Here is a 13841-nt window from a genome sequence, read left to right as displayed (position 1 = left end):
GCTATTTCACCCAAATGACAAATCTACCCCGTCAGTCAAATCACACTTACCTTTTCTTTGGCAAAAGTCTGACTTCATTGTTTAACTGAGACAGATATATTAAAGTGTGTTCCACAGACAATCATCTCTACTAATTGTGATTTCAAAGTCTAAGGACAAGAGAGGAGAGGCGGAGAGTAAAGGAAGAGAGCAGGATGCAAGACTCATCTCCTAACCATTTTTAGTATTTCTTGCCTCAAATGTCTTCTTACCTCTTATTTCATCACTGTGAGTCTCTTTTGGGGGATGAGGGGTGGGCCGGGAGGGGGGCTGCATTCTTAGATTATCACTCTCTCCCCCCTCCCTGGAATTTTACCCCCAGAGGCAACTTATTTTAGTTAAGATTCAGGATAGATGTGTGGTAAAGAGGAAAATTGTGAAAGAGGTAATAATAAAGGAGAAACAGCATTCCAGAAGAGACTCTGTGAAATTTGAGGGCCTGTCTCTGATTCTGATTTACCTCTTCCCTTTCCTGGACTCCTTCCCTTCTCATTTCCAAAATCTCAAAACAAAAGGCTCTACTCCCTGTACTGTAGAAAGCAATCACACAAGACTATGAGCAACGATGTCTAAGCTTTCCATCTCCTATGATGGGGTTATCCTTTTCTCCTTGGACCTGAAAGTGGGCACCAAAATATGGAAATGATGAACACTGATACTCATGCTAAGGTCAAAGTGTCTAGAAAAAATTCAGACAGAGAAGTCTAGCAAATGGTGGAGAGCACGCCATGGATCTGGGGATTGGAAAAGAACCTCAGTAAGAGAAAGATGATTTGACATCATGAACATATCTCTCGAAACCTTGGAGATTAGTGGATTCCCCATGAGAAGTGAGTGGAGAGGAAAGTGACGCAGATCTGGAGGCAGACCCTGGGCAGACAGGGTGGGAAGGAGTAGAGAGCGAAGATATGTAAAGACAAAGTCAGGGAGACCAAAGGATGATGAAGAGGAGATGAACAAACAAACAGAGGAAGGGAAAATGGAAATGGAGCTTAGCAAAGAAAGAAGATGAGGAGCAAAGAGGAAGGAAGAGTGTAAAAGTGAAGCAGAATGGCAGAAAGAGAAGAGAAAGGAGGGGATGCTCTGTCAGGCTTGGTTAGCATCTCCCAACTCTGCCTAAGAGGAGATCTCTTGGGAGCCCCAAAGCCTTAGGCTGTCCAATATGAATCTAGAGATGAAAAGTTCAAGGTTCTTTCTGAGGGCTCCCACTGGCTTTGCTAACACAGCATCTTATCTATTGATATGTTCTACCAGGAAGCCAGGACACAGTGAGTGCATCCAGTGGCTCCCCTCAATTACAGACTCCTCTGAGTACAAACTGCATCTCACTCATGTCTGTTCCCACTTTATCTGGCATATTGCAGACACCTACAAGTAACTGAGAAATTAATAAGAGCATAAGACCTTCTGAGTAGTAATATGCCATATCTTTATCCAATGAACACCACTGTTTTATAATCACTTTGCTTTCATTTGAGACATCAAGATTAGAATCTACTAATTAATATGCTTTAAGACAGTGGACCAGAAGAGAATTCATTAGGTGGGAAACCCAAGTTGACATCAAAGACAGTGGAGGGTTCTCTGGCTCTGTGACTCACTGATTTTATAGCAGACCGAATCTCTAACCATAAACCCAGGCATGCAAAAGATAATGCATTTCTTTAATTTCTTCACATTTGATGAAACCTTGTTCTGCACCCTTATCTTGGGGATACCTTTCATTCTTGGGGTGGAGTGTCTCCCCCACAGGGTCTGTGGCACCACGGACTGTGAGGTCTCTGAGTTACCCAGGGGCCCTCTTGCAGAACTCCTTCAGGTGTAGCAGGTGCTCCGGACACGGGGATCTGCCTGGGACAAGCTGATGGAGTATCTCCTTTGAGCTCCTGGGCACCCCCAGAAGTGGGCACCATCCCCTCATATTTTCAGTCATGCAGAATACCACGTTCTCTTTTTGGGTATCATACAAATGTTCCTAACATAATCTTAAAAGTAAATGTGAGGCTTTTTAATAAAAAAAAAAAGATATTTATCATCCTTGTGTAAAGCCTGTTTTCTGCCTTGAAAAATAAATCCATGATGTATGGAAACACTAAAGTTGCATGCATGCAAAATGGGCCAAAAGGAAAAGATAGCAAATCGAATGTTTCAAAAAATTTTTTTCTGCTACAGTCTGCTGTATTCATCAGTTAAAGGCACCACTTACCTTGCTGGCAGTTTTCTGTTTGCGAGAAAACAGAAGACAGTGACTGCGATATGAGTCATCAGGAAAGCTATGCCAACACCCAGGACAGTCCATAAAGCTGGAATTGCAAACCAATGAGAAAGATAAAATGCAGTGAAATTTACTAGAGAACCCAAACCCCACAATTTTTATGCCATAATGTCACCTACTATTCTGAGGGAATGCAAAATCTGTAGCAGAGGGAGGGTTAAGCTTGATGTGACACCGATTTCCTTTCCAGCCTTGTGCACACCTGGAAATGAGATAAAATGTCATAGTTAAGGAGAAAAGAAAAGACTGGACACATCTTTTACAGAAATGTCATGGAATAAGATGATAGATGTCAGTAAACAACAAGATAACAGGAGCGTGGGTCATTTGGATAAGAAATCAAAAATGTTAAAAAATAAATTTTGTTATTCTCATATAATTGTGTGAGATGATGTTTTTCTCAATGCTTGTCCCCTTTTGACTTTGTCTACAAGATGAGAACTTGGTTTACATCTCTTTCTTTCTTATTTCCAAAAAATTGACTTGCTTTTCATCAGTGTTTGACATTACTTTATTCTTTCATTGTTGTCTCAAACCCAAAAGTTAGCAGGTTTTAACAGTAACTGGGTGCAAGTTCCTTCAGACACCAATAGAACATATTCTAGTTATAGATGAACACAAATTAAATCATAGAGCATATTTGTTTCTCATTACAAAAGGCTGGCCCTTCAGGTGCATAGATTTGGAATCAGGTTAATAATATCATTTGATGTACCAGTGGAAAAATTCCTGCCCCTACCCGGATTCTATCACCTTGGCTTTATTTAGGGTCACGCATGAGAAAACATGCAAGTCTTGGATCACCCGCTTTGACACGGATGGCTTCAGGAAGTTCAGAAATGGAGACAGACGTGCGGCTCCAAGCAATGAGGTCAACTTCTATGTATTTAGAACATCAGATGCTTCCAGTAGCATGTGTATTTGCTGAACAACAGGGAGATATGGCTCACAGTTTCAGGGGCTAGAAGTCAGAATCGGGGTGTCGGCTGGCAGGGGCCCTTCCTCCCAGGGGGGCAGTGTCCTGGCTGGCAGGCAAGCCTCAGGCTCTTTGGCTTTCCCGTCCCATGGCGATGAGCTCTCCTTTGTCTTCCAGGCTCCACTGACTTCCAACTGCCCAAGTGGCTTTGTTCCTCTCTGTCTGAATTCCCTGTTATAAAGGCCTCAAGTAATCAGGAATAGGCTCACCTGATTCTGCCAGGACACATGTCAACTAAAATTACATCTTCAAGAGGCCCTGTGTGCAACGGGTTCACACCCACAGGAGAGCTGATCAGGACCAAGAACTAGCTTTGGATTCTACGTGTTTGAAAGCTGGACAAGGCTTCTTCTCTCAATCTCTCTTTTAATTTTGAAAATTTGAATTCTCAATATAAATTCATTGAACTAAACAATCAGGTTCTTTAAATATAAAAAGCTTAATGATTCAAGGCCCATAAGATTGGCTTCCTTTCCCTGAGTAAATAATCAGTTAAGAAATAGAAATTTTAGGATAATTTGATTGTTTTGATGTCTCTGAAATTCAAATGAAAGTAAATTTAGAAATGTTGAAGTTGGAGTATATTTTTTTTGTTCCTTGGTGTCCTCATTTGTCAGTGTGAATCCTCCATGCAAATCCTCCACATGCACACAGCTAGTGTGGTCTAGGGAGGACAACACTTTGTTCATTCTGAGTTAATTGGGTTCTTTATGATTTTGAAACTGTTATCGGGTTACAATTCATCTTTAGAATGTTCGACAAATAGCAGGTGTTCAAATGAGCCTATTAAGATAAATCCCAGTGAAAAGTATCTTGGAATAACGGTCCAAAAAGCTATGAGGAAAACTCTAAACCACATGGATAAACAATATGAAATATACATAAACATCTCATGGCAATCAACACACAGAGTATTGGGATATTTTTTCCCTTTAAACTTTTTTTTTTTTTTTTTTTTGCCTTTTATAAAAGGGGTTTATTTGGCCACACAGTTACAGTCTTAAGGCCATAAGGTGTCCAAGGTAACACATCAGCAGTTGGGTACCTTCACTGGAGGATGGCCAATGGTGTCCAGAAAACCTCTGTTAGCTGGGAAGGCACGTGGCTGGCGTCTGCTCCAAAGTTCTGGTTTCAAAATGGCTTTCTCCCAGGACATCCCTCTCTAGGCTGCAGTTCCTCAAAAATGTCACTCTTAGTTGCACTTGGGATATTTGTCCTCTCTCAGCTTCTCTGGAGCAAGAGTCTGCTTTCAACAGCCATCTTCAAACTGTCTCTCATCTGCAGCTCCTGTGCTTTCTTCAAAGTGTCCCTCTTGGCTGTAGCAAACTTGCTCCTTCTGTTTGATCTTATATAGTGCTCCAGTAATTTAATTCAGACCCACCCAATGGGCAGGCCAACACCTCCATGGAAATTATCCAATCAGAGTCATCACCCCCAGCTGGGTGGGGTGAATCTCCATAGAAACACTCAAAGAATTACAATCCAATTAACACTGATAGGTCTGCCAAAACAAGATTGCATCAAAGACAATGGCACTTGGGGGGAAATAACACATCCAAACTGGCACAAGTATCTTTGTCATAGATTTCACTGAATTTTCCAACTATAGGATCTTGTCATTGACAAATAATGAAGGATTTACTTTTTCCTTTTCCATTTGGATGCCATTTATTTCTTTTTGTTACTTGATTCATCCAGCTAGAACTTCTAGCACAATTTTGAATAGTAGTGGTGACATTGGTCATCATTGTCTCCTTCCTGAACTTAGGGTTTCAGTCTCTCAACATTGATGATGATGCTGGCTGTAGGGTTTCTATATATGCCCTTTGTCATATTGAGGAAGTTTGCTTTGATTCCTATCTTTGAAGTGTTTTTATTAGAAAAGCATGATGAATTTCATCGAATGCATATTCAGCATTTGTGATGATCACATGATTTTTCCCTTTTGATTTGTTAATGTGTTTTATTACATTGAGTTTCTCATGTTGAACAACCCTTGCATTCCTGGAAGGAATCCAACGTGGTGGTATATCATTCTTCTAATGTACCTTTGGATTCAATTTGCAAGTATTTTGCTGTGAAATTTTGCATCTATATTCTTTAGGGAGATTGACATCTACTTTTCCTTTCTTGTAGTATCTTTGTCTGGTTTTGGTATCAAAGTGATGTTAGCTACATAAAAAAAGTACTTTTCCTATTTCTTAAATATTTTTGGAATGATTTGAGCTGGAATGGTGTTAGTCCTTTTTGAAAAGCTTGGTAAAATTCTCCTGTGAAGCCATCTGGCCCTGGGTTTTTTCTGTAGGTAGGATTTCGATGACAGATTGGATTTCTTTACTTGTGATTGATTCCTTGAGGTCTTCTATTTCTTCTTGAGTCAGTATAGGTTGTTGACGTAGGAAACTATCTGTTTCCTCCAAATTGCCTAGTTTTTTGTTGTACAGTTGTTCATACTATGTTCTTGTGCCAGTTTGTATGCACCACGTTCCCTAAAATGCCATCATCTTCGATGCAATCCTGTGGGGAAAGATAGATTAATCTTTTTTTTTAATTTTGAAATAAATTCAAAGTTATAGGAACAGTTGCAAAAACAATACTAACCCCATACACAGAATTCCATCACACCCTGACCCCCCTCCCCCAATAGCTCAATCCACCAACTTTAACATGCTGTCACATCGCTATTTCTTTCCTTCCCTCCCTCCCTATCATCCATCATGTATTGCTCTGTCTTCTGAACATATGAGAGCTAGCTGCACACATCCTTGAACATACACTATAATTCACGTATACACTTCCCATGAACAAGAACATTCTTTTATGCAATCCCATTAAGCACAGCTAAGAAGTACAACAGGTTCAACAATGATATGAAGCTTATATTCTACATTTCCTTTTCCTTATGTCTCAACTGTGTCCCTTTAAGCCAGCTGTCCTCGATCCTTCAATCCCATCCAAGTTCATCCTTGGCATTCAATTGTCATCTATTTAGACTGTCTTTTTTTTTTTTCAGTTGTGGAAACATATATACAGCCTAAATCTTCCCATTCTACCCCCTCCCTAGCCTTCCATTAGTGGGATTAATCACATTTAGAATGTTGTAATGCTCTTTCCCACCATCCATTACTAGAAATTTCCTTTCACCTCAAACAGCAACCCTACATTCATTTCTTGACTTCCCATTGCCCCTTCCCCCATTTCTCTTAACCCATATTCTACTTTTCATCTCTATGGTTATACTCTCTGACAATTTCTTTGTGTTTACTGTGGGGCTTAAAATTAACCTCTTAAATCCATAACAATCTTGTTTTTCTTTAATACCACCTTCACTTCATTAGGACACATAAACTGTGTTCCTATACTCCTCCATTCCCCCACCTTTATATAGTTGTTTAAAATTACATATTTTACATTGAGTTCAAAACCACTGATTTGTCATTAGAGATTGTGTATTTTATATCATGTAGGAAGTAAATAGTAGAGTTACAGTTCAACAATTATTGACTTCTATTTGTATTCCATTGTGGTTGGAGAATGTGCTTTGAGTATATTCAATTTCTTTTTTAAATTTCTTGAGGCTTGTTTTATGTCCCAGCTTATGGTCCCTTCTAGAGAAACATCCATGATCACTAGAGAAAAATGAGTGTCCTGGTGATTTGGGATGTAAGGTACTATATATGTCTGTTAAAATTCTCTACATCTCTTTCTCTTTTCTTTGTTTCTCTGTTGGTAAGGCTCCCTTTAGTATCTGAAGTAGGGCAGGTCTTTTATTGTCAAAGTCTCTCAGCATTTGTTTGTCTGTGAAAAATTTAAGCTCTCCCTCAAATCTGAAGGAGAGTTTTGCTGGATAAAGTATTCTTGGTTGGAAATTTTTCTCTCTCAGAATTTTAAATATGTCATGCCACTGCCTTCTCACCTCCATGGTGGCTGCTGAATAGACACAACTTAGTCCTATGTTGTTTCCTTTGTATGCGGTGAATTGCTTTTCTCTTGCTGCTTTCAGAACTTGCTCCTTCTCTTCAGTATTTGACAGTCTGATCAGAATATGTCTCAGAGTGGGTTTATTTGGATTTATTCTATTTGGAGTTTGCTGGGCATTTAAGCGTTGTGTATTTATATTGTGTAGAAGGTTGGGGAAGTTTTCCCCAACAATTTCTTTGAATACTCTTTCTAGACCTTTACCCTTCTCTTCCCCTTCTGGGACACCAATGAGTCTTAAGTTTGGGCGTTTTATTTTATCTATCGTATCCCTGAGATCCATTTCGATTTTTTCAATTTTTTTCTCCATTCTTTCTTTTGTTCTTTCATTTTCTGTTCTGTGGACTTCTAGGACACTGAGACGTTGTTCAGCTTCCTCTAGTCTTGTATTGTGAATATCCAGAGTCTTTTTAATTTGGCCAACAGTTTCTTTTATTTCCATAAGATCTTCTATTTTTTAAATTTATTCTTGCAATGTCTTCTTTATGCTCTTCTAGGTCTTCTTTATGTCACTTATATCCTGGGCCATGGTCTTCTTCATGTCCTTTAAATCCTTTGCCATGTTTTCGTTCCTCGATTGTAGTTCTTTGATTAATTGTGCCAGGTACTGTGTGTCTTCCGAAATCTTGATTTGTGTGTTTGAGGTTGGATTCTCCATATCGTCTGGTTTTATCATATGCATCAAGATTTTCTGTTGTTTTTGGTCTCTTGGCATTTGCTTTGCTTGATAGGGTTCTTTCAAGTTGTAAAAAAAAATACCAATCTAATTTTTCAGAACACAGTTTGGTGGTGTACACTTTCTGTAACTAACCAACAGATGGCATCTGTGAGTCACCTATACCCCTCAAGTCAGTTCTCCACCTTTTCCCCACAGTGTGTGGGGAAATGATTCTTGTGGGGTTCAGTTGGAGAATTCAGATTGGGTGTGTTGCTGGAGCCGTCTGCCCTGAATGAGGGGAGTGTGTACAGGTGGCCAGGGAGGAAGGGCAGTTTTAACATTCAAATCCTCCAGGTTCCCAGAGATTCAAGGCTGCTGCAAGTGTCTAAGCCTTCATTTCAGTTCAGCCCCAGACCCTCTCTCTTGCTGTCCCACAAACCACCGGACTTGGCATAGTGTCCCTGGGTTCTCCGAGCGGGTTCCCCCTCCCAGCCACGAACCTCCAGGAGCTCTGCTGAGGGAATGCCGTGCTACGTCACCAGTGCGCACCATCCCTCAAGGGAAGCCCCAGGCCACCAGGCCGTGCAGGGGTGCTTTCAGCCTGATGCAAAAATGGCCGAACGGGGGGTCTCAGTCCCCCCCCCCCTCGCACAGTTCCTCCTTCCCAGCTCTGGGACAACTGGCGGGGCTCTGAGCTGTGGGCACGGCCCCAGGCAGGAGTTTATCCAGCCCTCTGGTGAGCCAGCTGCGAGCCGTGGGGTTTCTTTCTGCTTCCGGCTCTCCCCTCCATTCTCCTGGCCCTGGGGGTATCTGCTGTGGGCTATCGTCCAGGCCAGACACTGAGAGGCTGGCCCAGCCCCCTCTTGCTGTGTTTTACTGCGTGGTTCCCACTCCCGCAACTGCAGTCACTCCTGGGTTTGTCTCCTTTTTTTTTTTTTTTAAAGAGCCAGTCAGTCTCCAAATGCCAAACCCTGGCTTCCCCAGACTGCCACGCCGCTGTGGGTCTTCCAGTCAGCTTACTCACTCTTTTCAGAAGGCAGACTCCTGGTTTCACCAAGTATACGGCCCCTGTGGAACTAGCAGACCTCTTCCAGCTGGCACATCACTGTAACCGGTATTCTGGGCCACTGTCTGGATTTTATCTAGTGTTTTTCACGGAGGTGTTTTTTTGCCCTGTCTCACCTAGCCGCCATCTTAGTTTCTCTCTCTCTTTAAACTTTTAATTTTGAAATAATTTCAAATTTATATGACAGCTACAAAAATAATACAAAACCCATAAAGAGACCGCCAACATATCCCCTATACTATGGCCCACCAATTTTAACATTTTGTAACATCTGCCATTTCTTTCTTTTTCTTTTTCTTTCTTTCTTTCTTTCTTTCTCTTTCTTTCTTTCTACCTATCACCTATCTTTTTATCTATTTTCTAAACTTTTGAGTAAGTTTATATATCATGCTACGTCAACACATAATACTTCCCTGAATATTTCCTATGAACAAAGTTATTCACTTATGTAACCACCTTAAGTACAATTATCAAGTTCCAGAAATTTAACATTGACATAAAGCTTGCTGTCTACATTCCACTTTTTACATATGTTCCAATATGGTCCTTTAGAACCTTTTCTCCTCTGTTAGATTCCATCTAGGATCATGTATTGTGTTTGGTTGTTTCATTATCATTGTCTCTTTAATTGCTTTTTTGAAAAAACTGTGGAAACATTTATATAGCATAAAGCTCCGTATCTCAACCGGTCCCAAACATAACATAGTGGGAATAATTACGTTCGCAGCATTATGTTGCCCTCACCACCATCTATTACTAGAACTTTCCATCACCCCAAACAGAACCCCTAATACCATTATGGATTAACTCCACATTTCCCTTACCTTGCCATAGTAACCCGTACTCTACTTTCTGTCCTGAGTTTGCAAAATTCTAGCTTTTTCATACAATATCTGTTCTTTTATGTCTGACTTATTTCATGCAACACGATGTCTTCAAGGTTCATCCCTATAGTTGCGCATATCAGAACTCCATTTATTTTTAAGGATGAGTAATATTCATTACACATGCCACATTTTATTTATCCATTCATCTGCTGATGCTTCCACCTCTTTTTGTCTCTCAACTCTTATATTAATGCTTGTTTTATATTTATTTGAGCTTTTGCAGTGAACCCTGTAGAAGCCTTTCTCATTCCGTTCTGTGCACATTTTCCCAAAATTTTCTTTGTGCTTACACTGGGGCTTAAATTTAACATTCTAAATCTGTAACAATCTCATTTGGCTTGATACCAACTAAACCTGAATAGTATATGCAAATTATGTACTATAATCCTCAGTCCTCCCACCTTTATGTAGTTCTTGCCACAAATTACGTATTTACATGCTGTGAGTACAAAACCAGTGATTTACCATTACTTTACAGGTATTTGTTTCTTAGATCCTGAAGGAAGTGGCATTGATATTTACCCGTGCCATTACCTTTACCGTAGAGCATGCAGTTTCTTCAGGCAGTTTCAGTTTATCATCTAGTGTCCCTTTCTTTCCGAATTGCAGAACTCTCTTTAGCATTTCTTGTGGGGTGGTCTAGTGGGGACTAAGTCCCTCAGTTTTTGTTTATCTAGGAATGTCTTATTCTCTCCCTCCATCTTGAAAGAGTTTTGCTGGTCATAGAATTCTTTGTTGGCATTTTTTTTTTTTTCCTTTCAGGGCTTTAAAAAGATCATCCCACTGCCTTCTTGACTCCCTGGTGTATGATTAGAAATTTGCAGGTAATCAATAAGCTCCCTTGTACATGACACGTTGCTTCTCTTGTGGCTTTCAGGATTTTATTTTTATCTTTGGCATTTGACAGCTTGATTATAATATGTCTCAGTGTGTGTGCATGGGGTTCATCCTGTTTATCATTGAGCCGATGGCGTCTGGAATGCCTCTGTCAGCTGGGAAGGCACATGGCTGGTGTCTGCTGGTCCTGGGTTGTGTTTTAGATCCTCTCTCAGCTTCTGTGCATCCTTAGCTTAGCATCTCCAACATCCTTCTGTCTGCAACTCCAAGCATCTCTAAGCATCTCTAAGCACCAGCTCCCAAGCATCTCTCCAAAAGTCTCTCTCAGCTGCTCCTGGGGTGTTTTGTCTTCTCTCAGCTTATCCGGAGCAAACTCTGGGCCAGTATCTCAAAGCATCAGAGAGTGTGTGGGTCTCCTGGCTTAGCATATCCCGGGGCAATTTTGTCTCTCTGCAATCTGAGTGAGCTCCCTTTAAAGGTTTCTGGTAAACTTATTAAGACCCACCCTGAATGGGCAGGGTCAAATCTCCATGCAAATAATCCAATCAAAAGAATCAGCTACAGTTGGGTTAGTCACAACTCCATGGAAACAACATACTCCAAATATCCCACAAGAGTGGATTAAAACATGGCTTTCGGAGGGACATAATATATCCAAACCAGGACAATCCTATCAATTAACATTAGAAAAGTAACAAGAAGGAAACACAATTTCAAGGATAAAAATTAAGTTAGTTTTGAAATAAGCTGAGTTTTATTCGCTTTTGAAATATTCATGTTTAAGGAAGTCTTGAATTTTTAAAAAAAAGTATGACTGGAATAATTTTGAGGTAGATATTTTTATCAGAAAAAATTTCAAAACAGTTGTTTATTTTAAAGGAAACTGAATATACTACCCCCAAAAGAATTTCCCTTAAGTATATTTTGTACCTTGAAACAAAATGTTTGTCTTCAAAAGGGTTTATCTTCTGTAAATTTTAATAGATTTCCCTTAAATTTGATATCTGAATAGAGATTGCCAAGATTTTAAAATTGTACTCTGAAATCTATGATTGAAAAATTAATAAATTATATATAATTAATGCTGCATATTCTATGAATAAATTGTTGCTTTGAACTAAAATTTGCAATCACTTTACCTAACTGATTCCCAAATCATCATTTCCTTTCCAATCCTTTCCTTTGTAAAATATTTCCTTTGATGTCTATTAAATATGTACTTGAAGAAACAAGCAAAATGATGCCCGGCTGTAGGTTATACTCTGGCTTTCATCCCCATGTGTGATGCCACCCCTGGAGGTGACCAACGCACAGCCGGGTGTGTCCCTTCCATGTGTTCACCAGCTCACAGAACAGTCCAACACATGTGCACACATACACGTGCACAGACATACAGGCTTCATGTGTGTGTCTGCCGAAATGATAGCAGCATATTTCTCTGCAACTGGCTTTTTTCACAGTGGATTGTAGACTTCCTGAAAGTCAGGTGTCTGTACAAACAACCCATGAAGATACATTTAATTTTCAGAAAATTAGCATAGCATATATAAATTTATTTTAGTTGTCTTTTTTTTTTTTCCTTTTCATCTCTTTCTTTCCTTGCTCCCCAAACATCATTTCTATGTTATATCCCCATATTAACAATCTGGTATTTTTCTTTCTTATTTTCCCATATAATTATTCATAATACTAAAAAAACCCACAAAATTATCTATTTTCATATAGGTTTGTATGAGTCTTCTAAAATTTAAATTAGTTAAATGAACTGATTAAATAATTTAGACTATGTTAACTAAATAAATCAGTGCCTGGACTATCATAAGCACTATATGTTTGCTATTATGATGATAGTTATTTTATTAACATTTATTAAGGAGGAAGAATGTGGTAAAGAATAAACAGGCAGTTTAAGAGGGGTGGAAATTTAGGGACAATGTATAGGTTGGCTGGGGATGAGGGGACGGGAGAGAGAGGCAGGTATGGATGTGTAACACGCGTTGTCACCTTTCTGTTTGCTCACTGGACCCGTCTACGTGTAATCCTGCACCCACAGCATTTGTGCCAGTCTGATCCCCAGAGGCCTCTACAACCTCTCTGACAGTGGTGGGTCCCAGACCCTGAGGGTTCTCCCACCTAGTGCACACAGCAGCGAAAGATGTCCCCTTGCCTTGTCTCCCTGCATGCTGCAAGCTGGTGGGAAGAGAGAACCTTGCTGCTCCAACCACAGAGCTTGGTGGACTCTCCTCCTGCAAGCTGATCATAAATCTCTATTGAAAACCTGTGAGTTGTTAACAAATATAAAAAAGACTGAAGTCGTTTTCTCTCATTATTTTCTGAATGCCTCCTTGGGAAGAGAAGCTTAGATAATTCCTTTCTCGTAGTAAATCAGCAAGATTAGAATAACACATGAAAAATGAGAGGCTGTCTAATCCTGAAGGGCTATCAGTAGATCATGGGTTGAGTGTGTTTACAGTCGGTGGGGTGAGGGGGGGCTCTCGTGGGGATAAAGAGCATGAGGAAAGGGGGGGCTTTCAGTGCGCCTTGGCTCGGGGGAAGCCACCGGAGGAGCCGGCCCTGGGGGCATCCAGGCCGGGGTGGGGGTGATTGGAGAAGGGTGGGGAGGGGGGTGCTGCAGAATTGTCTGAGGCCAGAAATGAGAGCCCTAAAAGCACAGGACAACCAGACTAACCTTACAGTTTAGCAATTAATTTAGGACTAGAACAGCCCTTTCGAGGTAATCTCTTAGCTGTTTTATGACTAAACAAACCTGAATGCAAAAATGATTTTACTTCTTGCATAATCCAAAAGGATTCATGAAAACCACAGCATTATACAATACTTGGGCTAAGACTGAGGCACATCAATGTAAATTAGAAATGTGTTGGTTTTGTTTAAGATCGAGAATAAAGAAAATAAATGTTAGATGTAATTATTTTGGAGGTCTTATTTTTTCTCATAGTGAATAATTAGAATCAGTTTAAACAATACAATTTTCTTTTAAGTTTAACAAAAGAAAAGAACGATCGCTTATTTTTTTCAGAAAGCACCATAAGTAATGAGCATATGAGGCATGTCTGATTTAGTTTGAGCTTTTCTGGGGCTCTGTGTTTTGTCAATTGTTTCAC

General features: G+C 40.1%; 1 protein-coding gene across 1 annotated transcript in view; it reads right to left on the bottom strand.

Moving 5' to 3' along the window:
• Positions 1-13841, bottom strand: part of MALRD1 (MAM and LDL receptor class A domain containing 1) — a 703831-nt gene that overhangs the window by 19875 nt on the left and 670115 nt on the right. The window contains exons 41-42 of the mRNA XM_037837380.1: positions 2434-2516; positions 2246-2342 (exon numbers count right to left, since the gene is read on the bottom strand). Of these exons, the coding sequence (XP_037693308.1) occupies positions 2246-2342; positions 2434-2516 (180 nt within the window). The remainder of the gene's footprint in view (positions 1-2245; positions 2343-2433; positions 2517-13841) is intronic.

This window comes from Choloepus didactylus, chromosome 5 (genome assembly GCF_015220235.1).
Source record: "Choloepus didactylus isolate mChoDid1 chromosome 5, mChoDid1.pri, whole genome shotgun sequence".
Taxonomy (NCBI): Eukaryota; Metazoa; Chordata; class Mammalia; order Pilosa; family Megalonychidae; genus Choloepus; species Choloepus didactylus.
This window is presented reverse-complemented; position numbering and strand designations above follow the sequence as displayed.